At 44.2% G+C, this 23,051-nt stretch overlaps 1 protein-coding gene across 1 annotated transcript; it reads right to left on the bottom strand.

The window, feature by feature from the left end:
• Positions 1 to 498: 498 nt before the first annotated feature.
• On the bottom strand, positions 499 to 22,815 carry ATPsynF (ATP synthase, subunit F). Its single transcript, XM_037431238.2, has 4 exons — positions 22,656 to 22,815; positions 20,159 to 20,257; positions 16,885 to 17,001; positions 499 to 628 (listed from the first exon to the last, which is right to left on the bottom strand). The coding sequence occupies exons 1-4, from the start codon at positions 22,732 to 22,734 to the stop codon at positions 600 to 602; spliced, it is 324 nt and encodes a 107-aa protein (XP_037287135.2). The 5' UTR covers positions 22,735 to 22,815; the 3' UTR covers positions 499 to 599.
• Positions 22,816 to 23,051: the final 236 nt, after the last annotated feature.

Genomic DNA, 23,051 nt, shown 5'->3' with positions numbered 1-23,051 from the left:
CAATTTTTTTCACAAGCATTTTCAAGCACTGGCATGGCTCTGTGGTTCAATACCCGAGTGCCAAGCATGGTGCTTGGGTTTTATTGCGGTCCAAACGAAAATTTTTTTAATAGTTTGCATTTGTCAAGATTTTTTGCTTATGAACAAAGCTATCAGCACCGATTTTCTCTGACGCCAGCTCCTCAACATTATCGTGCCAAAAACAAGGAAGCAATCTGTCAATCTTGAAAAGCGTGTGGCACATTGGTTATTCATGTCTCACTTATTAGTGCCCAAAAGGACAGGGCAGATAAGGACACACACCCAGCACTCAATATGTTGCAAGCCAGCACTGTGTCCACGTCACTTTTTGTTTGTGTTCTTTTGTGCACTAAAAAGCGTGTTCTTTTACCGTTTCCTCAAATTAGTAGGTAAGAACTACAGCAAAAAGATGGCTTGTATATTCCTAGCGTCACACTGTTATCGCGGTTGACAAAAGACGTAGTAAACAGATGGCAATGCTTTTTCTAGTGCTTTATTTCTGGCTCGCAATACATTCCTAGAACCTTGGACACCTGCGCAATTAACGACGACCTGTCCCACAAGTTAACTTTGGCCTCTCAGTGGTACTTGTAGTGTCGCTCGTGCTCTGAAACGAGACAAATCACATGCAAAATGAAGCAACTACCAGTTTGATGCAGTTTGCTATATCATGAACACATGATGACAGCTGACCATTAAGTGATGCTACCATGAGTACTGTACAGGGAGATTGGAAGGTGAAAAGTGGGCAGACGTTTGCTTCCAGGAAAAGATCAGCGAGGCGTGAAATGTCTGCTAGTTATTTCAAACCAGCAGGAATAACGGTCATAAAAAAGCTTATTACAGCTACCGAGCGATTCCCAGAAGTGTGTTTCATCAGGCTAGTTGGTCAAACATGGTAAAAGGTAAAAACAGCGCAATCTACAGAAGAGACGAAGTATGGAGAGTAGCACTCGCCCTGCCCGTTCTTTCGTACATTCATTCGTACTTCGTCTTGTCTAGTTTGCGCTGTTTTTACCTTTTACCGTGTGATTATTCGCCCGTCAATGATTGAGATTTTCATGATTATTTAACACCGCTGCTGCGCCGAGCTCTTCGCGTTCCGCATAAGCCGATACATGACAGTCATGGCTGTAGCGCTCTCTCGTTAAAGCTGGTAGTGCTGGCCCGTGGCACTTTCTCAAGAAAAACAGACTGCGCCTGCTCATTCTTGCAATGCGCACATATTTGCTTTTCATTGACTGCGTTCTTTGCAAACCGATTATTGCACTGTCCTGTTGGCCATGTGCCAATCTATGACAAAGAAAAACAACTCATGTCACGAAGCTTCGAGAGTGTACGCTGCACTGATGATGATCGCGCTGCTAGCCCGACAACCCTCTCCCTTTTTTCTTAAATCAAGAAAGCCACATGTTTACTAAGAAAAATGACGGCTAAACTGGACTCTCTCTTGTGGCTCTCAAGGCTGTCTCTTTTGCAAGTGTCAATTACACTTCGGCCCTTAAGCTACAAAAATTGCCGACAACCAGAAATAACGTCAGAGTAAAAGCTTGCACACATGTGCACACAATTACAACATTCAGGCAAAGCTGGTAAGGAACAGTCAACGAAATTAGTTTGTTACTCACGAGCCCACAGTCAACGAATTTAGTTTGTTACGAGCACATGTACCAGACACCGGCCTTAAAAGGGCATTAGATCGTGTACAAGTATCACAGCTACTTCAACCGTGTGAAAATGTTTCAACAGCAATCCAGAAAGCAAACGATGTGCCGTTTGTACGTCCATTAATGCTGGGATCTTAATTTAGTGCTTTCTCACTTTCACAGCAAAGTCTGTTCCGAGACACATTTAACTAGTGACGCGATACTGGGTGACCTCTTTAGGCAATTAACCGTAGAGAAACATTATAATGCAAACGCGCAATCCCCCCCCTCCCATAGATTCTTGTCTTCACTACTAGTAATATGTTCTGGATGTAGAAGTACAGATTTTCAGGGGAAGATGCCACTGTTATCAACCTGTTGATCAACTATAACCGTAAAAGGGGTGTGGCACTTATGAAGCCAATATCACTTATGCCATTTTGACTTTGCTACCAACGTGAAACCCCACATATAATAATAATAACATTGCTACCAACATCTGTTCAAAGATGCCCTACTCTGATGAGTGACCATGTCAGCACCAATGAGGGTGGCAATCATACAAAGTCTTGGACAAGAAAACTGACAATTATTAAGCTAGTCAGACATGATTGACCTCTGTTTACAATGTATCCATTTACCAACTTTATAAATGAATTTGTCGATGCATAGTAAAAATACCCTCAAGGTCACTTGCACGCAACATACCAGCCAACTTTTTTTTGGGGGGTCGGGGGCTGACTAAAGTTATTTACAAGCTGCAGAATCCTCATTTCAGGCTTGCGATTAGTACTTACTACGTACTTTGGGCAACCTCAGTCCATTCCCAAGTTCATGGTTGGTAACTGCCGCAGTGCCACAAAGCTACTGGTAAATTTATTATCAAAAGCTTAAGTAAGTAGCACTTGGGTGCTGGCACCAACAAACTTGTTAGCCTATATTGTAGTGATGTTGAAGGACTCAGGGGTATAATAAAACGTATTATTAAAGGGCGAACCTGGGCCCACAACTCAAAGTGACTATGGTCGTAGAACGTTACAGGAGAACACCAAAGATGTCCTTCCCTGCCTTCTTCCTTTTCAAGAGAAGTCACGAGCGCGTGGCGCACATCAGCCGGGTCCAGCTGGGTGCTCGTGCCATCATCGTCTCTCCGCAACACTAGATGGCGCGCATGTGTATCCCTGTGCGTGCGGTGATGGGTGCATTGTTTGAATGCAGGTAAGATGTCACGGCAATATTAACTGCTAATTGTGCTATCAATAGCCTTGTAGGTCCAGTGATATTGACAAACAATTTTATTGTAGTGGCTATCCACAAGGCTAACAGACCTCATAAAAGCTTACAGAGAATGGAGGGCAGGAATTCGGGGAGACCAGAGGCACTGTCCAATGTTGCCTTCCACACTAAAGTGCCAGCGTATGTTACAGAGGCGATAAGGTGCAGTTTGCAAATTTTATGGTTTTGCGATGTTGGTATGCTTGGACAACAAGGCCCGTTTCTAGCACTAAAAGGCATGTGGACTATTAGACATGTTTTCTTATTAAATAAATTGTTCTCTAAATAAAACCAGCCCTGCAAAGCTTCTCGACCCAAATTTTAGTGATGCACACCCACTACACATTTGACTTCAACTCTTTGGAGGCATGATAGCCACACCACGTAACCACTCTTCCTTCATTTTCCACTCTTGGACCACGCTATCCTGCGCGGTCGATTTTTAAACTGTACACTTTATACATACAGTCGAGGCCACTTATAACGAAACTGAGCCTGACACGGCATCCTTTCGCTGTATCCAGTAGTTCATAGTAAGTGAAACACAGCTTCTAAAGAAGTTGCGAGTGAAAACACAAAATTTTTTGCCCCATAAAGTCTGTGATGCACGTGTTTTGAAGAGCAGAAGGGATTCGGGCGGTCTCGAGTTTATTTGAAACGGCAGCATGCTCTTCGCCAAGGCCAGTGGCATATGCTGCATGATGCACTGGCTCCAAAGTTTCGTCCTCACAATCCGATTCCTCCAAATCACTCTTGCCGCGTACTTAATTCACAATGCCCTAATCCGTGCACGGTTCTGTGGTGTCGGCATCATCATCAACCATAATTAAGCCATCGCAACAGATGTCCCACCCGCTCTGCCAGGTAGAAGTCAACAACGCCCTGCCACAAATCGCCGCCAAATTAGTCCTGTCCGGAAGCTCCAGGCTCCGCATCGGGCTTGACGTCGATGAAGTCGGCCTCGCGAGAACAGTTTTGCACGCAGGTAGCCGTCACCGCCGCCCAAGAAATATTCACCACCTCCACAGCTCAATACCGGGACGTCCCAAGTGGCAAGTTGGCTGCCAGGTGATCAACAGCTATGAGCAAGCGCTCCGCAACGTGGCATCTAACGCGCGGATTACGCCCAAGCCAAGCAGTCACACTTTCGACGTTTTGTTGAGTGGCAGGAAAAAGTGTGCAAAGCCTTCCGTCTGCCATCCTGACCACACATGCACACTGAGAGCGAGCAAGACACGCACACGCAACACACATGCCAGAATGGGTGGTACAGCTCTGGGCCCGTTTCTAGTCATAAAACAAAACTTCTGAACTCGAGTCAGCGGGGCTGACGTCGCCGAGCGGTGGAGACGGGTGAAGGAGTTGTGTCAAGAGAGGAGAGCCGATTTGCAAAAGAAGAGCAAGGAGTTGCAATAGAGTGAAGAGAGGGGAGGATACGGCGGGAACGCGACCTCGAAAACAAAAACATGCGGGAAGGAGGCAGGTTAGGCAGCTTGCTTGAAAGGTCCGCGAGACGCGCAACCCGCGCGTGCTGAGGTCTAAGCATAGCCGCCTGGATCTGCGCGCACGGCGGTGTTCAAAGAATTGGCAGCCGTGGTTAGTGATGATGATGTTTGATGTTTTGTGGCGCAAGAGCCATTTCACGGCCAAAGAGCGCCAGTTCATCTTACTAAAAATATGGACAATGATTGTGATAAGCGGCTGTATAAGGGCCATAAAATTCCTCACGGTAAGGCGGGTAAGAACATACAAGTAATAAAATCATGATCATGCCGTGAAAGCTGCGTGTGGTGTGAATAGATGACAAAAGTTGGTGATAATAAAAGACGATGGTGGATATGTATGGCATTAGCACAAGTGCCTCACTCGTTCATACCCTTGCGTCCAAGGGCCGTGAGGCAAGTGCTTTCTTGTGTAGCCACCGCAGCAAAAACCTCTCTGGAGAGGTCGTGCTACGGAATGCCCGGGTATATGATATGAAAACTATGAATTTATTTTAAAAACTCTAACAATGATTTATGACTAAAAAGCTGTTCCCTACCGACGAACATTGCAGGGTGTAAAGGTATATGTTGTCGGTAGGGTAATGGAAAATGTTGTTTTCTTAGAGTTTCTAAGTGTTTGCACTGGATTAGTATGTGAAGGACCTAATGCTTCACCACATTTGTCACACAATGGTGGATCGTCACCAGACAAAAGATAAGTGTGTGTCGCGTATGTGTGTCCTATCCTGAGTCTCGTTGGTATTATATCTGTATGACGCGATTTCGATACAAGCAGCCAATGACCAAGGTGTGGCTTAATAACGTGTAGTTTGTTTTGTGTGTGTGTATCCCACTTGCTCTGCCAGTATACCCTGAGGTTTCGTTCGAGAGACGGCTTAAGATCAAGGGCCGGGATTGATATGGGTGTAGGGGCAGTGCTTTTGTGGATGGATGCAGTGAGCTGATCCGCCCTCACGTTGCCTTGAATCTCACGGTGCCCTGGCACCCAGCACACTACAACATGTTGTTTGAGTGTGTAGAGTGTGCACAAAATGGAGTAAAGTGAGACAAGGACTGGGTTTTTGTGTTTTTTAAGAGTGTGCAGAGCCGTTACCACACTGAGGGAGTCCGTATAAATTACTGCTTTTTGTATTTGTAATTGCTTGATGTGTTTAGCCGCCACAAGTATCGCATAAGCTTTCGCTGTGAAGATACTTGTGCCTGGATGTAGAGGGCCAGCATCCAAAAAGAATGGGTTGACAGCAGCGTAGGACACAGAGGAGTTAGACTGGGAGGCATCTGTAAAGAACTCAGGACGTGTGTATTTGTGTTGAAGTTCCAGGAAGTGTGTTCGGATATGGGCAATAGGCGCATGTTTTGTAACTTCTAGAAAAGACACATCGCAGTCTATAGTCTGCCATTGCCACGGTGGCGGGTATGCTACAGGAGCCATTAAACTGTGTTCAAGTGAGACTCCAGTTTCCTCAGCAGTTCAGGCGAACTGAGAAGGGCTGCCTCATCGAAGGCCTGTTTTGAAACAGAATTGAGCTCGACAAATCATTAATAGTAGAGTATGAGGGGTGCTTCTTGTCTGCTTTCACCTTAAGGAAATAAACAAAGGACATGTAAGTTCTCTGCAGATAAAGCAACCACTCATTTGACTCAACATAAAGGCTTTCTACGGGGCTGGTGCGAAAAGCACCCGTAGAAAGGCGGATGCCCAAATGGTGCACGGGGTCCAGCATCTTCAAAGCACTTTGAGTCGCAGACTGAGAAACAACGGCCCCATAATCTAAGCGGGTGCGAATGAGGCTTCTATATAGGTTCATGAGACATTGCCTGTCAATACCCCACCTAGTACGTGACAACACCTTTAAAACATTCATGGCTTTTAAACATTTTGTTTTTAGATACTTGATGTGCGGTACGAAGGTCAATTTGTTGTCCAAGATTATTCCTAAGAATTTATGCTCCGTATAAACAGACAGACGTTGACCGTTCAGTTCAATGTCGGGTTCTGAGTGCATGCCTCTCTTTCGGGAGAACAAGACACACGTGCTTTTTTGTGGGTTCAGTCGGAATCCGTTTTCCTCTGCCCATTCGGAGGAGACCTTGTTTAAACCTAACTGAACCTGCCGCTCACACATTGCCAGATTGCAAGATCTAAAGCCAAGCTGGACGTCATCGACATATGTGGGTCCGGCGGCAGCATGAAAAGCACTCGCTTCAAATTCTTATGCTCTGTCTTGCAGGTAAGCTTAAAGTACATTTCAAAAGCTATAGAAGTGGCAACTATTTTTTACTGTTGCCGGACCCCCCTGCAGACCTCATGAATATGTCTTTTGTGCTGATGAATTTCTTGAGAATGCTGTTGCTTGTGTGTGGTGATGTCGAGAGTGACCCTGGTCCTGAGGTCGAAGACATGTTGCGAGAGTTGCTCTCGGGGCAGACTAAAATTGCACAGGAGATAACAGGTCTTTCCTCTAGGGTTGCATCTTTCGAAGAACGATTAACTAAAATTGAGCTGTCCATTGCGTCAATTAGTGATGTTGCACCACGCGTGTCGAGAAAGCCGTAGCTGACATTCGAGAGATTGTTAGTAAACTGGACCGCAAAAACGACGATTTAGAGAATAGGTCCCGTAGAAATAACCTGCTCATCTATGGCTTAATCGAAAACTCTGGGGAAACTTCAGACGAGTTTCTGGAAACGGTAGCTGGACTGATTACATCAAAACAAGATGTTAAGTGTGGCGATATTGAACGATGCCATAGGCTGGGAGTGCGTAAGAGCAGTAGCACTAGCCCAAGACCTGTTATTATTAAGTTGCTGGATTTTAGAACTAAGGTCGCTATTTTAAGCAATACAAGCAAGTTGAAGGGCACGAAAATATTTATAAATGAAGACTTCTCTGAGCGCGTGAGGCAGATACGCAGGGAACTGTGGCAGAATTCAGCCGAGATAAGAAGGGATGCAAAAAAAGCCAGGCTGCACTACGATCATTTGTTGGTGGACAATGTTCGGTATTCTTGGGATGAGAAGAAAAAAGTTATCATTAACGAAAGCCGTTGGCTGTTTGCTACAAACAATGAATGACGGCTTAGTGCGAAGTCCTTTGCGCTTTTGAATTTAAATGCGAGTAGCCTAGTTAATAAAATTGCAAACTTTAACTGGCTCATTGAGAGTCATCGTCCATCAGTTATCTGTGTGACCGAGACTTGGTTAAATGAATCTATCCTTGATCATGAATTCTTGCCTCCTGGTTACACGGTTCTAAGAAAAGATAGGCCTTCTGGCCGTGGTGGCAGAGTGTCACTCTTTATTAAAAGTGGTATTGAATTTTCTTTACTGCCAGAACTCCCAAATACTGAATCTATATGGTGCAAACTAATGCTTGATGGTCTCGCTATTATTGTTGGTGCTCTCTATCGTCCTCCTAACTCTGCCTTAGACGTTTTTTCGACTGTCAGTGACTACATTGTGGGACAAAAGCTGGACTGTTCTAAACTCGTATTGACCGGTGACTTTAATGCCCCCTCTATAGATTGGAATTTGTTAACATCAACTGGTCGTGACAGAATAATTTGTGATTCTTTAATTAATCTGTCACTAGCTTTCGATCTATCGCAGCTGGTTGATCAGGCTACACGCGAGGATTCTATACTAGATCTTGTTTTTGCCAACCATGAGTTGGTTACGAATAAATATCAGTGCAGGGTTGTCGATGGAATTTCCGACCATAAGGCCGTTATTGTTGATTTAAATGTTGCTTGTAAGCCAGTACGACCAACGTTTAAGACTGTGCTGAATTTTGAATGCGCAGACGACACTTCTATTTTTGCTAAACTTGCAACATGCTTTGACGATTTCTTATCGAGTAGTGACCACTGCAGTATTGATACGTTGACTAACCAATTTTACAGTGTAATTAATGAATGTATAGCGCAGTTTGTTCCTCACAAGAGCATAAAACGTCATGCCAAACACCCTTGGTATACCAGGTCAATTATACAGCTTAAACGTCGTATTAAGCGACTGCGAAAGCGACAGAGGGTTCACAATAATGACGGGGAGTCCCAAACTAACTTGCTTAAATCTGAACTAAATGCTAAAATGAGTGATGCCAGAAAGTTTTACTTTAATACCACGTTAAGCTCTTTTATGAAAAATAATCCCATTAAGTTTTGGAAAACTACCAATCCTGCCACGGCCTGTCCGTCAACCTTCATGATAGATGATGTGTCCTGCTCTGATTCATCCAAAATTTGTGAAGCCTTTAATAAGTATTTCCAAACTGTATTTGGAGATGACAATGTAGCGACCCCTGACATTCGTAGCAGCCAGGAAATAGATTCGTTTCCTGCAATTGAAATTAGCTACACTGGCGTTCTTAACCTTCTGTTGAATATCGATACTACTAAAGGTGCTGGGCCAGATGGCATACCAAACATGTTTTTGAAGTGTTACGCAGAATGGAATGCTCGTTATTTATCAATAATTTTTGTTGAATCATTAGAAACAGGTATTACGCCGACCGTTTGGAAAATCGCCAATGTAATTCCTGTGTTTAAATCGGGTAATAACAACAACAGCAACTCATTTCTAACTACAGGCCTATTTCATTAACGTGTGCCTGTTGCAAGCTTTTAGAGCACATAATTCATAAACATGTACTTCAGCACCTCACTAATAACAACTTATTGTCCCGTAATCAGCATGGTTTCCGCTCTGGTTTTTCTACAACTACACAGCTCATTGAATTCACTCACGACATCGCTTCGGCTCTTAATACTCGAGGACAGGTTGACGCCATATTCATAGATTAGAGCGAAGCATTTGATGTAGTATGTCACAAAAAACTTCTTACTAGGCTCAGAAGTATTATTAACGATGACAAAATAATAGGCTGGATAGCTGATTGGCTACGTTTGAGGTCACAATTTGTTACGTTTGAGCATGCGCAGTCATCGTCGTGTGCAGTCACTTCCGGGGTTCCACAGGGCTCGGTGCTTGGGCCCCTATTGTTCATTATTTATATTAATGATGTCACACAGGTCATTAAGGACACACCAGTTAAGCTGCGATTGTACGCTGACGACTGCGTTTTATATACTAGCGTAAATAATGCTCATGACCAAGATGTTCTGAACAAAGTATTTTCGTCCTTTTGTGGTTGGAGCGCCACGTGGCAAATGAACAATAATTACCAAAAAACTGTTCAAATTACATTTACTAATAAAAAACAGCCGCTAAGGTTTAGTTATAGTTACAATGGGCACTACCTAAACTCTGTTAATACATTCAAATATCTTGGTGTTACCTACACTTGATTGATTGATTTGTGGGGTTTAACGTCCCAAAACCACCATTTGATTATGAGAGACGCCGTAGTGGAGGGCTCCGGAAATTTTGACCACCTGGGGTTCTTTAACGTGCACCCAAATCTGAGTACACGGGCCTACAACATTTCCGCCTCCATCGGAAATGCAGCCGCCGCAGCCGGGAATCGACCCCGCGACCTGCGGGTCAGCAGCCGAGTACCTTAGCCACTAGACCACCGTGGCGGGGCAGTGTTACCTACACTCAAAACCTAAAGTGGCACCATCACATTGAAACAATTTGCGCTAGAGCACTTCGAAAACTGGGATACATAAAACGAACACTCAAGCACCCTACCAAGGACTGCAAATTAACGGCGTATAAATCGCTCGTCCGACCATTGCTAGAGTACGCATCAGCGGTATGGTCACCCTATACTGCACTTGACATAAATATGCTCGAGGGCATACAGAAAAAAGCAATACGATTTATATTTGGCCGGTATGACCGCAATTTTTCTCCCTCATCTCACGCATGCTCATTGTCGTTACAACCCCTTGTTTTCCGACGCACACTTGACCGTATCACTCTGCTACATAAGATTGTACACAGCCGCAGTTGCATTGAAGCACCGATTACTTTTTGTGATTCAGCACGACGAACCACGCGCCGATCTCACCCACTCAACATTGTTCCCTTCCAGCCATTTGTAAATTGCTTTAAGCATTCCTTTTTTCCAGCCGTTGTTGAGATTTGGAAAAACCTAGATGGTTCCCTACGCGAAAAACCAATTGAACTGTTTTTGAAAGAACTGCCTAACCATATTTTGTAATATGTTTTAAATGCTTTGTATGTTTCTTTGGTATTGCTTAATGTATGTTCGTTCCTTTTCCTAATGTACCCACTCCTGCTATGTCTCGTGTATCGAGACAACAGTATCTGTAAATAATAATAATAATAATGTACAATAAAACATATTGCGAGGAATGGACAAGCGCAAGGAATTCATTTTGATGAGAAAAAGTGTGCAGCTAAGTACACCACCTTGTGGCACGCCTGTTTCCTGGACAAACAATTGGGAAAGAACCGTGCCCACTCGGACACGGAATGTGTGGTTTGACAGGTAATTTTCGATTATGTGAAACATTCTTCCGCGCACGCCAAGGTGGGACAGGTCTCTTAGAGTTCCAAAACGCCATGTTGTATCATAAGCCTTTTCGATATTGAGGAATACAGAGAGAAAATATTGTTTATGGACGAAGACGTCCCTGATCTGTGCCTCGATACGAACAAGGTGGTCTGTGGTGGATCTACTCTCTCGAAACCCGCACTGAAATGGGTCGAGCAAATTGTTTGTTTCAAGGATATGTACAAGTCGGCAATTTATCATTTTTTCGAAGACTTTGCACAAGCAGCTTGTAAGTGCTATAGGCCTATAACTCGAAGGTAAAGAAGGGTCCTTGCCCTCTTTCAAAATGGGAATTATAATAGCCTCTTTCCAGGAAGTAGGTATAGTGCCATAAAACCAGATAGCATTGTACAAACAAAGTAAGGTTTTTCGTGTTTCTATTGGTAGGTTTTTCAACATTTCATACACCACACGGTCAGAACCTGGGGCAGAAGTACTGCAGGAGTTTAGAGACGTTCGCAGCTCAGCTAGACTGAAAGCTTGGTTTTATGTCTCGTATCTAGTGCATTTGTGTTCAAGTTTCTGCTTTTCTATTCTTGTTCTGTATTTTTGGAAAGTGTCAGTATAGTGGGATGAGCTGGACACCTGTTCGAAGTGTGCACCGAGGAAGTTTGCCCGATCTTCCAAGGTATCACCCTGAGTGTTTACGAGTGGAAGTGTGTGTACTTGTTTTCCTGCTACCCTACCGACCATGTTCCAGACTTTAGCCTCCTGTGTGTATGAATTGATCCCTGACAAAAACTTCTGCCAGCTTTCTCTTCTGGCCTGCCGACGTGTTCTCCTGCCTTGAGACTTTATTTTCTTGAAGGTGTCAAGATTTTCGGCTGTCGGTGAGCTCCGAAGCAGCCTCCAAGCTCTGTTTTGCTGTTTGCGCGCGTTTCGGCATTCAGAGTTCCACCATGGCACACGCCGTTTTTCAGGGTGTCCATTTGTTTGTGGGATGCATTTTGTTGCAGCATCAATCAAAAACGCTGTAAAGTAATTGACAGCAACATCAATGTTCAAAGTACATATGTCATTCCAACCTAGACGAGCGATGGTATGAAACTATTCCCAGTCGGCTCTATGAGCCACTTGGGAACACGTGGTGGGCACTCAGTTACTGTAGTTGTGCTCAAAACTACGGCGAAGTGGTCACTTCCGTACAGAGAACTGACGACTTTTCACTGGAGTAGAGGCACAAGAGATGGAGATACTATGCTTAGGTCTATGGAGGAGTAGGTGTTATTAACGAGATTATAATAGGTTGGTTCTTTTCGATTTGGGAGACACGCGCTCGACGAGAGAAGGAACTGTTCGATCATTCGACCTCGCGCGTCGTACCGAGAGTCACCCCATAGCCTGCTATGCGCATTAAAGTCTCCAAGGAGAACATAAGGCTCCTGAAGTTCATCAATTAGAGAGTGTAAATCACGTTTTTGCAGCTGATAGCTAGGAGGAATGTAAATAGTGCAGATTGTGATCAGTTTATCAAAAAGAACTGCTCGAACAGCCACTGCCTCTGAGATGTTTGGAGTTGTGTGTGCATGCAATTTCTTGATTCACTATGATGGCAACACCTCCGGATGATGTCAAGGCATCAACACGGTCCTTTCGGAAAATAACGTATTTACGAAGAAAATTTGTGTGTTTTGAATTAAGGTGTGTTTCTTGTACACACAGCACTTTTGGTGAGTGTTCGTGTAAGAGTTCTTGGATGCCGTCAAGGTTTCTGAGGAGGCCCCTGACGTTCCATTGTATAATTTGAGTGTTCATGGTGAATGTAAAATAGTGCTGTGTGTACAAAAAGCGAGTGGCTGTTTAGACAGGGAGCTTGAGTTCACTTAACAGGGCCATCACCAGGCCCTGTTATCTGCTTTTTTTGTTTTCTTGGCGCGCTCCAAGGAACCGCGCCGCTCTTTCGGCACCAAGGGTAGCGACGTATCCATTGCCTCCGCGGAGGCACTGGATGCCCGCACGTGTGGGCTGTTAGTTCGAATTTCGGGCCTCGCCTGGTGAAGTGAGGCCTTGAGACCCGAGGACTCTGGAGTCTCCGGTCTCTGTTTGGGAGTGGGCAGTGTAGCCTGGGCTACAGCCGCCTTGGGGGCAGGTGCCACAACCACCGGCTCGGTATGCGTGGGCCGAAGGAGTGGCGAGGGCTGGTGCGGCGCTGCCCCCTGACGCGCCGCATCAGCGTATGTAGGTCCATAGAATGGAGCGACTCTTCGCCGTGGTTCCTTAAATGTAATGTTCTCCTTCATCTTCAACGTAAATATTTCTTTTTCTTTTTTCCAATATGTGCTGGAGCGTGAATATGCGGCATGATTTCCTTTGCAGTTTACACAGTATGGCGGTTGTTTGCAGTTCTCAGACACGTGGCCTAAAACTCCACATTGTGCACAAGTCTGGCGACCACGACAGGTTTTAGAGCCATGCCCATACGTCTGGCATTGGAAGCAACGACGAGGGTTTGGTATGTACGGCCTGATAGATGTCTTCGTGTACCCTGTTTGAATAGATTCCGGTAGTTTACTGGATGCGAACGTGAGTATTAAGTGTTTTGTCGGTGTTTCCTTATTATCTCTTCTCATGATGATTCTCTGTACATTAGTGACATTTTGGCTCTTCCACCCCTCCAAAAGTTCAGTCTCAGTCAAGTCAAGTAAGTCCATGTCAGATACCACATTACGAGTTGTGTTCATTGATCTATATGGTGTTATGGTTATTAGTATGCCACCGAAATCTGAAAGACGGTCTAGCTTTTCAAATTGTTCTTTGTTACGGATTTCGAGGAGAAGGTCTCCACTAGCCATTTTGGTTACCTTGTATCCTGTGCCAAGAGTTTCGGTAAGACATCTAGAAACTAAGAAAGGAGAGACGGTCCTGCATTGCTTTTCAGTTTTTTCACAGTGGATAACATGAAAGTGAGAATATGTTTCTTTTGACTGGTTGAAAAAATTTATATCATCGGTGCGTACCCGCTTTAAGCCAGTACGATCAGAAAGTAGGGGGAATGCTCTATGCATGCCTGTCTTATTTTTGTTCAGCAGCGTTGGCGGCCACCCACCACGGAGCCCAACGAGGGGACGCTACAAGTTTGCGGATGCTGAAACCTGCAGACGCCAGCCGTACAACGCCACTATAACCCAATGCGCCTAGACCAAGGTAGGCTATTTCCACAGGGTTAACCCTAGCCGCCAGGAAGTTTGGAAGTAAACGGAAGAGAGTAGAAGACAGGACAGATAAATAGTAAGAGATAAAGACGAAGATGTAGGGAGAGAGAGATAGGAAAAGGCGACTGCCGATTTACCCTGGGTGGGTCAGCCCAGGGGTGCAGTCTACGTGAAGCCGGGGCCAAAGGGGTGTGTTGCCGCCGCTGGGGGGCCTTAAAGGTCCAATCACCCAGCATTAGCTCAACCCCCAGGATCCCCTTTTCCCCGGACACGGCAAAGCCACGCACGGCTAGGCATGGGAGGGAGTCGAAACCCCCCGTTAACTCGGGTCCGTGGTGTCGCTACACACCAAACGCCTACGTGCGCAGGCGCCCCCGCGGGAGGCAGCCGTGGTTAAAGAATCGTTTTGTTGCGCCGGCAGGTTCGCATGGCCTGACCGACTTCGATATTTCGCGATTTGTTCCTAGCAAATAAACAGCCGCTTTTACACTTCCGCACGCGTGCCGAGGGCATGCCGAGACGAGTGCGAAGAGAGCAAGACAACTCCTAAACACGAAAAAAATCGTGAATTATCAGAGTGGGTGGGGTAGTGTACGCGTGTGTACCAGAACGATACGACAAGACGCAGACGATCGGATACAGACGATCTTGACAAATGGTCTACTCACTCCAGGCCGGCGACGTCAACGACAGTACCAGCGATCAAAAACAGGCGAGATGGCCAACCGGTCTCCGAAAGATGGGTGGTAGTGTGAAACTAACTCCAGGCCGGCGACGTCAACGACAGTACCAGCGATCAAAAACAGGCGAGATGGCCAACCGGTCTTCGAAAAATGGGTGGTAGTGTGAAAACATGGGCCGCGTCTAGCGAAAAGGGGTGCTCAGAGTAGCGGGGGGACAAAGGACGGAAGGGTGCGTAACAAAGAGCGGTCGGGGGGCAGGGTCGGCATTTAACATTAAGAATCTATGGGCACCTCGCTGATGCCTCATCTGTGGTCAAAAGTGGTTTCCGGGAAGTTGGCAGAGCGCAGACTCCGTTCGCTGTAACCGATCGGTGGCTCTCTGAGACGTTTGTTGTAAGTGCGATTTGGTGTCCTTGAAACATTGTATATTTTCACTGTCACGCGGATATTGTTTATTTTAAGTGAGGCCGTTATATGTAGGCTCGACTGTATTTACATATTCTGACGGAGATGATGCTGCTTTGCTTGGATTCAATGTTACATGCTATGTTTGTATTCCTCCAGCTGCCATTATATTTCAGGCACCCTAGACGAATCAGATACCTTTAGTGATATAAAAATCCTACCATTACTGGGCAAACATTATAGCACAACATACTGTACAAGTAGCTAACACTAAAGAATACAGAAATGATGAGCTGCACTCAGTCAGTACAACATGCCGTATGGCTAAACTTGGCATTCACTCAGTGTTCGTTATATCCAAAAATTCGTTACAAATGATTATTCCTAACACTATATTTATTGCAAGATTATTTTTTATTTGTTATAATCAATATCATTATATCCGGGTTGGTTATATCGAGGTTTGAGTTCATATTTTTATTGGTGTTTCAATGAAGGATTTCTGCAAAACACATCAAATTGGGTTCTAGAATGGGATGCGTGTATGCTACATACAGTGCTTCCTCGCTCCTCCTGAGAAAAAAGGACTGCCTTGTGGACCCGAGGGGACCACCTCATATCCTTTGAACAAAAAGTGTCAATTGTCTTTTCTTGTGAGAAAATCATTTTCACAAAAAAGATTAACCACTGTTTTCACTAAAGCCCTGCTCCCTGACAAAAATGGAGTTCTGTACGTGAAAAAATTAGTTTCTGTATAAGAACTTTACTGCTGCCGGACGCTTGAGAACGCACCTACTGCGGCGGGCACTGCACCAGTAATGTTTTAACACTGGTGAAATGCAGACTAGAGCAGGTCAGCAGAGAGTTTCCTAAAACTAACTAGAGGGTACTCGGGCGCTGCTATTGTTTAGCGACCATGGGAATGATGGGTAGTACACGTATTTGCACAGTCTTCGTACTTGCGGGCGGAGTCACACTTGTGGCTTCGTTTAGTGATGTGTTTCGAAGAAAACAACGAACCTTTCTGAGCTTCGAGACCCTATTCAAAATTATAAGCCAAAAATAATAAGGTGGTGAAGCGCATTAGCTGAACATTTGTTCATTTTTGTTTCGTGAAAAAACAGCTTCAAGCCCCACACCAACAGACACGGACTCAGAACTATTAAGATTAGACAAATCTGTGTACTACCCATCATTTCCATGCTCGCTGAAGCGCCATGCGTTACAGCTCCCCAAAAAACCAGCACCAGAGTTTCCTCTAGTGTATATTTAATAAACTCTGTGGCATCAAGAACACTGTTCAGTGTTCCTAAGTGATTTAATTAAGCAGGCAGAAATTACTGCCTTTTAGACTAAGTTCTAACGCCCTTAAATCAATTTGCTTATGCTCCTTGTTTTTCTCGAGATGTAATAATGCATATGTTTATGCGATTAATGAGGTATAAGGGCTTGTTCTCAGATATTACACGTTTCGGTTGGTGGAGCTGCCAGACCTATTGAACTGCTTTTGACCCCAATGCCTCCTAGTCATGAGCATGTCCGGCTAATCACAAACGAACTAATAATTAGTCGACAAAGGCATATCAACAAACTTCGTGCAGTCTACTCAGGCTGACCAATAATTCAGTTTGTACACTGTGAATGCATCGTCTTTCAAGCATGGCGCAGCTGCATTTGCCGAGAACAGGCTAGAACAGAGTCCACACTCACTGAGCTTGCCGTAGTTCAGATAGTAGAAAAGCAGCGAAGATGCCACACAAAACTGGATCAGTGGCGTGAGGCCTGCATACTTGGGCTGAACGTACTTCATCTGCCAGCGCCAAAATGCTGCAATAGAAGACGGAGAGCAACCATTTGGAATATGCCCGATAACATGTCTCGTCATGACATTGGATGCGCATGCAGAACACTGCTCCTGTCTCCAAACCACCCTTGGTTATTTCGTCTAATGTGCAGGCAATAAATTTTGAGATGTTCAGTTATTTTAATGCATCAATAAAGGAGAGTCATCCTCGGAAATCCTTAAAGGGACACTAAATTCAAATAAAAATTTACGGCAGAGTGAAAGCTCAATGTATGACAACATCTAAAACGACAATACTAACAGCAGTGCCCTACTTACTGAGAAATTGAAGTAAATGCACAAGAATACATGCGCCACAGTAGGACACTCTCGAAACAATACCGATGATGGCCGACGAGCCACCTACACTTAATCACTAGTAATCGATCTAGCTGCACTAAATAAACCTTCCGTGCATCCAGAGAAGCAATAAAATGCTGCTTGTTCATTGCTGTTTGATTCATGAAAAGAAAAAAAAAAACGGCAAGACGTTACTATGGGGAATGACGCAAGTGGTTCAAAAGTTCAATTTTGGCGTAGTTACACTGGAAAGGTCGTGCCATACAGCGGCACGCAATTGAACAAAAACACGTCTGCCATATCGGAGCCAATGGCAGAAAATTGATCAATGGCTGTTGTTGCTGCTGTGGCTCCCGCTGCATTCGTTCTGTCTACTAGTGTCGGCGATTGCGCAGTAAAGTTGGGCAACACTGTGCACATTAACAGTGACGCGAGTCTGTCTGCTTCTTGAGGCGGGTAATTTGAAGTGCGCTAACCTGATGCGAGCCACTAAAACATGATTTTATTTCAAAATAAGCCCTCCTTTGGCATAAAAGTAGACAGCTATTTCAACAATCAACGTCACTTTAATAGTTTCCTTTAGTGTCCCTTTAATATATGGGCATCTGAAATAATACGCCACCTTGAAAAAGACAAGTACACTTGTGAAAATGTCGGCTCCAGCACCCATCCCATGTTTACGAATTTCTCATCATAATTATGCGAGACTTACTTCTCGGGGCTGGTGACAATGTTTCGGCAGAACTCTTCACTAGCACTGATTTAGCTAAAGACAAGGCTAGAACAACATGTACGCATGCAAATGCACACTCGTGCTTGCTGCAGCTGGGCAAGCAAGGACCATGCAAATAATAATCAATCAATTATTCAATCAATCATTTAATGTGCCCTGGAACAATCATGAGGGCTTGGTGCTGGTGCATGCAATAATAAAACAATAAACACAAAAAGCAACAAAACCATACATAAAATACAAATAAACAATACAATACAGACACTACAGACTATACAGAAAAATGAAATAAAGCGTGAGAGTACACAGAAAAAATGAATAATAATGACTGAGGTTGTAGTGCCATCATCACCATCATCGGCGTCGATGATGGTGATGATGGCACTACAACCTCAGTCATTAGAGACGTGAGACGGCGTCGAAGGCGGCCCCGGCGGCCGCCTTCGACGCCGTCTCACGTCTCTCTTCTCTCGCCGCTACAAGGTATTATGTCCCAAAACCACAATATGATTATGAGCGACACCTCATGGAGGGCTCCACAAATTTTATAATATTCTGGTGTTCACTAAGGAGAAAAAGATTTCTTGTTAATCAGTAAAGTAGAACGCGACAGTCCCCAAAACACGACTCCTTTTGCGAGATGACACTTGGCAAGCGTGAAAATGTGCGAAAAGAAATGCAGTTGGAGACACCACCTTGGGACTCCCACACCAAGCACCGTGATGTCGCAGATTTCGACGGCGCCTACTGGGCCTTAAAAAGTTTCTAATCAGTAAAAATGAAGTTCACTGCCATAAACCTAGCATATAAAGTTTCCGAAAATTTCATCGAGCTTATGTCACAAAAGCATGAAAGATACATTTTGAAATTATTGACCTCGCACGCAGAGATTTCGGCACAAAATTTGAAAATTAAAATTCCGAGACGTTTTGTAAGGTTGAACAGTGCAGACTCCCTGCACTGCAGATAATAAAATCGTGCATACGGGCTGATGATGCAATCCACTTCGATGTGACATGAACCAAACCATCTTTTTTTTTTTTTCAGCAAACTGACAGAAAACAACACTACCAACGAAACATGCACGATTTCCGGCTAAAAAATGAGATGCGCATTATTAGCCCGTACACACCAATCTATGCTATTACGGCAAGGCGAGATTGTGAGCATCAAAGTTGCGCCAGAGTTAGGTTCAATAAGAACACTTAACAATGGTGCCAAATTCAATTCGGCACATCTTTCTGACAATTGTTCTGTACTACTAGAAAAAATCCATGCGGGATTTAACATCCCAAAACCACATAATGACTATGAAGAACGCTGTAATGAAGGGCTCCAGAAATTTCGACCACCCGCTGTTCTGTAATGTGTTCTGACCTCGCACGGCACACGGGCCTCAATAATTTTGCCTCGATCAAAATGCAATGATCACGGTTGGGATCGAACGGGCGACCTACAAGTCAGCAGCTGAATGCCGTAATCACTATGCCATCGTGGTGGACCCTCTTTCAGACAATGCATGCTTTAAGAAAAAACCCCATCTTCACTGTCCAACAAATGCTGTAACCCTGTAGAGCGCCTGGTGACTGCAGATGAAGATAATTGACGGTTCAGTTCGATTCGTCTGCACCATCCAAACCAGTTCGTAAGGCATTGCACCTTGCCGCTTGTTTCAGTGGTGAAGCAGTGGTGCTCCCCGAACCACGCTGTTCTTTCATAACACACAGGAGAAGTGCAGCACTGGTTCACAATTTTTCCTGCATTCTCTCCGCTGACGTTACCCGCTCGGTGCTGCCGTGCACACTAGCGGCGGAGCAGATGCGGCATTCATGCATAGGAAATGCTTGCACATCTGCTGTTTTTAAGCAGTGTGGAGTGTGTTTGCCTTTCACGAACAGTCCAAACGCACCATTTGCCACTTCTTGAGGTTGCATGGATGGCATAAATTAAAGCAAACAAAAGCAAAACCCGAACCACTGCGCTCAAGCTGCACTATACCTAAACTCCTCGTACACAGCCCTGAACTCGTTCAGATTGGTGAAAAAGCTGGATGTAGCGTGTAGCTGCTGTTCCAGTTAAACCCGAGCAAAACGAGCGTAATGACTCACCCCTACTACAGAGACCAGCGAAGGCCCTCGGGTTCTTCTCCCGCCTGGCCAGCCAGGATGGAATCTCGCCGAGTCGCAGCTCCGAAAAGGGAGTGTCCGCTGTTAGAAAAAAAAAAAAAAAAAAAGTATAGACGAGTTGCCAAACCTCGAACGCATTTCAGCAACCACGTGTATGGTACTCCACTTCAAGTCTTGAGTACACCCTGAAGAACACTTGCGCCCAGTTGGGCGTCTCCATGCCACCCAATAATATTTATCAGCTGCATCGCTCTAGTTTCCATTACTTGATAACTGTGCACCAGCTACTTCCCTATCCTGATAGATGCCATTTTGACCTGAAAGTACTAGAGACATGTCCCAATGATTGGAAGCAAGGAAAGAAAGGTGCACAAGATAGACGATTGTTGTGCGTCAAAAACACACCCCAGGAGGTGCAACAGTTCAAGAGTGTGGGGCAACACTTTTCAAAACTATGCAACACTTGCAGTTACAGCCTGTGCAATTCAGTGCCGGTGCTTTCTTTTTATGGCCTTTTAACCTGCAATGTTTCTTTGAAAGAATAACTACATCACATATCACAACCCGATCTCATGAACGTAGCAGACAATATATATGTGTGTGTGTGTGTGTGTGTGTGTATGTATATATATATATATATACATATATACATATAAATATACATATATAGTGCTGCATAGAAACCACTACATTTAGTGATTTAGTGTCCTATTGAAGAATCACATAATGCAAGACACAGGGATGAGCAGCGGTAACACGAGAGCTGTTCCATTGGTGAAAACGTCTAGTCAAGACAACTCTACTGATTTCAAGATCGCGCAAGCTTCATTTTTTACTGACATGCTAGCCTTTGTCATTCTATAACTACATTATGACTGCTCACCATTTAATGACGCATAACTGTTCAACTCGCAAGAGAATAAGTGAAAAATGACAAAGCATTCGCAACATGGTATATATTAAACGCCTCCCCTATCACTTCGATTCGAAATGCGTCCAAAGGCGCTGTTCTGAACTCATCCTGACCTACCCACAGCAAACGACCCTCGTTGATACATTATTTTAGAGTTCTTACGCCACTGCCTAGCAGCCAGAGTAGCACCCGAAATCGTTGTGACGATTCACAAAAGCTTATATGCAGGACAACTAGGTGAGGTTAACCATGAAAACACAGACTTATAACAGTGGTGACCACTCTTACTGGCGTTGTAGACCCTGACCTTTGTTCTATAATAGGAGAATTTATATCTGAAAATGCTAATTGAGATCAAGTTATAAGTTTACTTAATAATAATATTATTTTGATTATATGAATGTTCTGATGGAGGAAAATTTAATATTCATTCAATTGATGAATTTGTAAAACTAGAAAAATGATTTTTTCTTCAATTATTAATTAAATAATAATAATGAATAGAATAACTCTTACTAATGAAATTAAAGAACCTAAAGAAGATAAGAAATTCCATTTAGAGAAAAAATCAGGATAGTCTGAATATCGTCGAAGTATACCCGCAAGACCTAAGAAATGTTGAGGGAAAAAAGTAAAATTTACTCCTATAAAGATAATAACAAATTGAGATTTTGTTGAAATAGAATTAAGATTCATTCCAAAAAATATAGGAAATCAATGAACGACAGCCTCTATAATAGCAAATACTGCTCCTATTGATAAAACAATGAAAATGAGCTACTACATAATAAGTATCATGTAAGACAATGCCAATTGAAGAATTTGCTAATATAATTCCTGTTAGTCCTCCAATAGTAAATAAAAAAAAAACCCAAGGCTCACAATATTGAAGCATTAAATTTAATATTAGAACCATGTAGAGTTGCAAGTCATCTAAAAATTTTAATTCCTGCAGGAACGGCAATAATTATAGTTGCTGATGTAAAATAAAGTGCAGAGCACGACACCTGTTTTCGAGTCGCATTCTGATCTGCCATTTGCGCCCTGTAGTAGAATGTAAACTGCAAGTTGGTGAGAAAACCGAATGGGACCTTGCACAGAGAAAAGTGGTTTCAGAACAAGCACTTTCGGAACTGCGGATTGATCTCACGTTTAGATTTGCAGCCGTCGGTGAGGACTTGCTGTTTGGACGGTGCAATGTCCGATCGCTAACAGAGAAGCCAAGCATGAAGCGGCTCCGAAACGATTTGTTGAAAGCCTGTGCGTGTCGGAAAAGTGTGCAGACATTTCTAGGCTGTGCTAGGGCACGAAGCAACGCAACCGCAAAGGCAAGGCACGAATAAAAGCCGAAAACCCACCAAGTTTACGCCACCGTTAAGAAACAACCACTAAAGGCAGCGAAGAGCACTCTAAGCTCATCTTTTTGCGAGGAAAACTCAGTCTACCGGCAAGTCAAGTGGAAACACGAGGCTTAGGGGTATACGCTCACGGATGGACCTCCAGAAGGGCGATTGTAAGCGTAATGGCTCTACAATGAGGCTGGGCCTTGTAGGACATTGTACTCACGTTTTCCGTAGTAGCGAGACGGGTCGTAAGGTCCGTGGACCCTAGGGTTGTATTCGGGAGGGTAGTCGCCGAAGGCCATCGCTGCTTTCGATGAAGGTGAACGGAAAGGCAAGCAAGCAGTCGGCAATGTCACGTGATGAGTTTCGCTACCTGCTGGACTTCTGATAGTAAAAGCAGCTCTGAAGCCAGATGATCGGGTATGGGAACGCGATAAACATCTATGGTAAATATATGACCATCAATTTGCGTCTAATAAATGTTACAGTGCATATAAACAGTACAAAGATCAGGTTATACAACGCATGTTTACGACATAAATAAAAAAAGGCTTCCCCGATGACCATTCATGTTTTTTTTTTTACGGCGATGACATACACTTGTTTCTTATAATGTACA

Source organism: Rhipicephalus microplus, chromosome 7, assembly GCF_043290135.1.
Source record: "Rhipicephalus microplus isolate Deutch F79 chromosome 7, USDA_Rmic, whole genome shotgun sequence".
NCBI lineage: Eukaryota > Metazoa > Arthropoda > Arachnida > Ixodida > Ixodidae > Rhipicephalus > Rhipicephalus microplus.
This window is presented reverse-complemented; position numbering and strand designations above follow the sequence as displayed.

What these genes read in the sequence shown, in the direction of transcription:
- ATPsynF (XM_037431238.2), bottom strand. Translation starts at nt 22,734, where the DNA reads ATGGCCTTCGGCGACTACCCTCCCGAATACAACCCTAGGGTCCACGGA. An exon ending in CGCTGGTCTCTGTAGTAGGG is followed by an intron (nt 17,002 to 20,158) that starts GTGAGTCATTAC and finishes CTTCTATTGCAG; the next exon opens with CATTTTGGCGCTGGCAGATG. An exon ending in TCTGAACTACGGCAAGCTCA is followed by an intron (nt 629 to 16,884) that starts GTGAGTGTGGAC and finishes GTCTCGTTTCAG; the next exon opens with AGCACGAGCGACACTACAAG.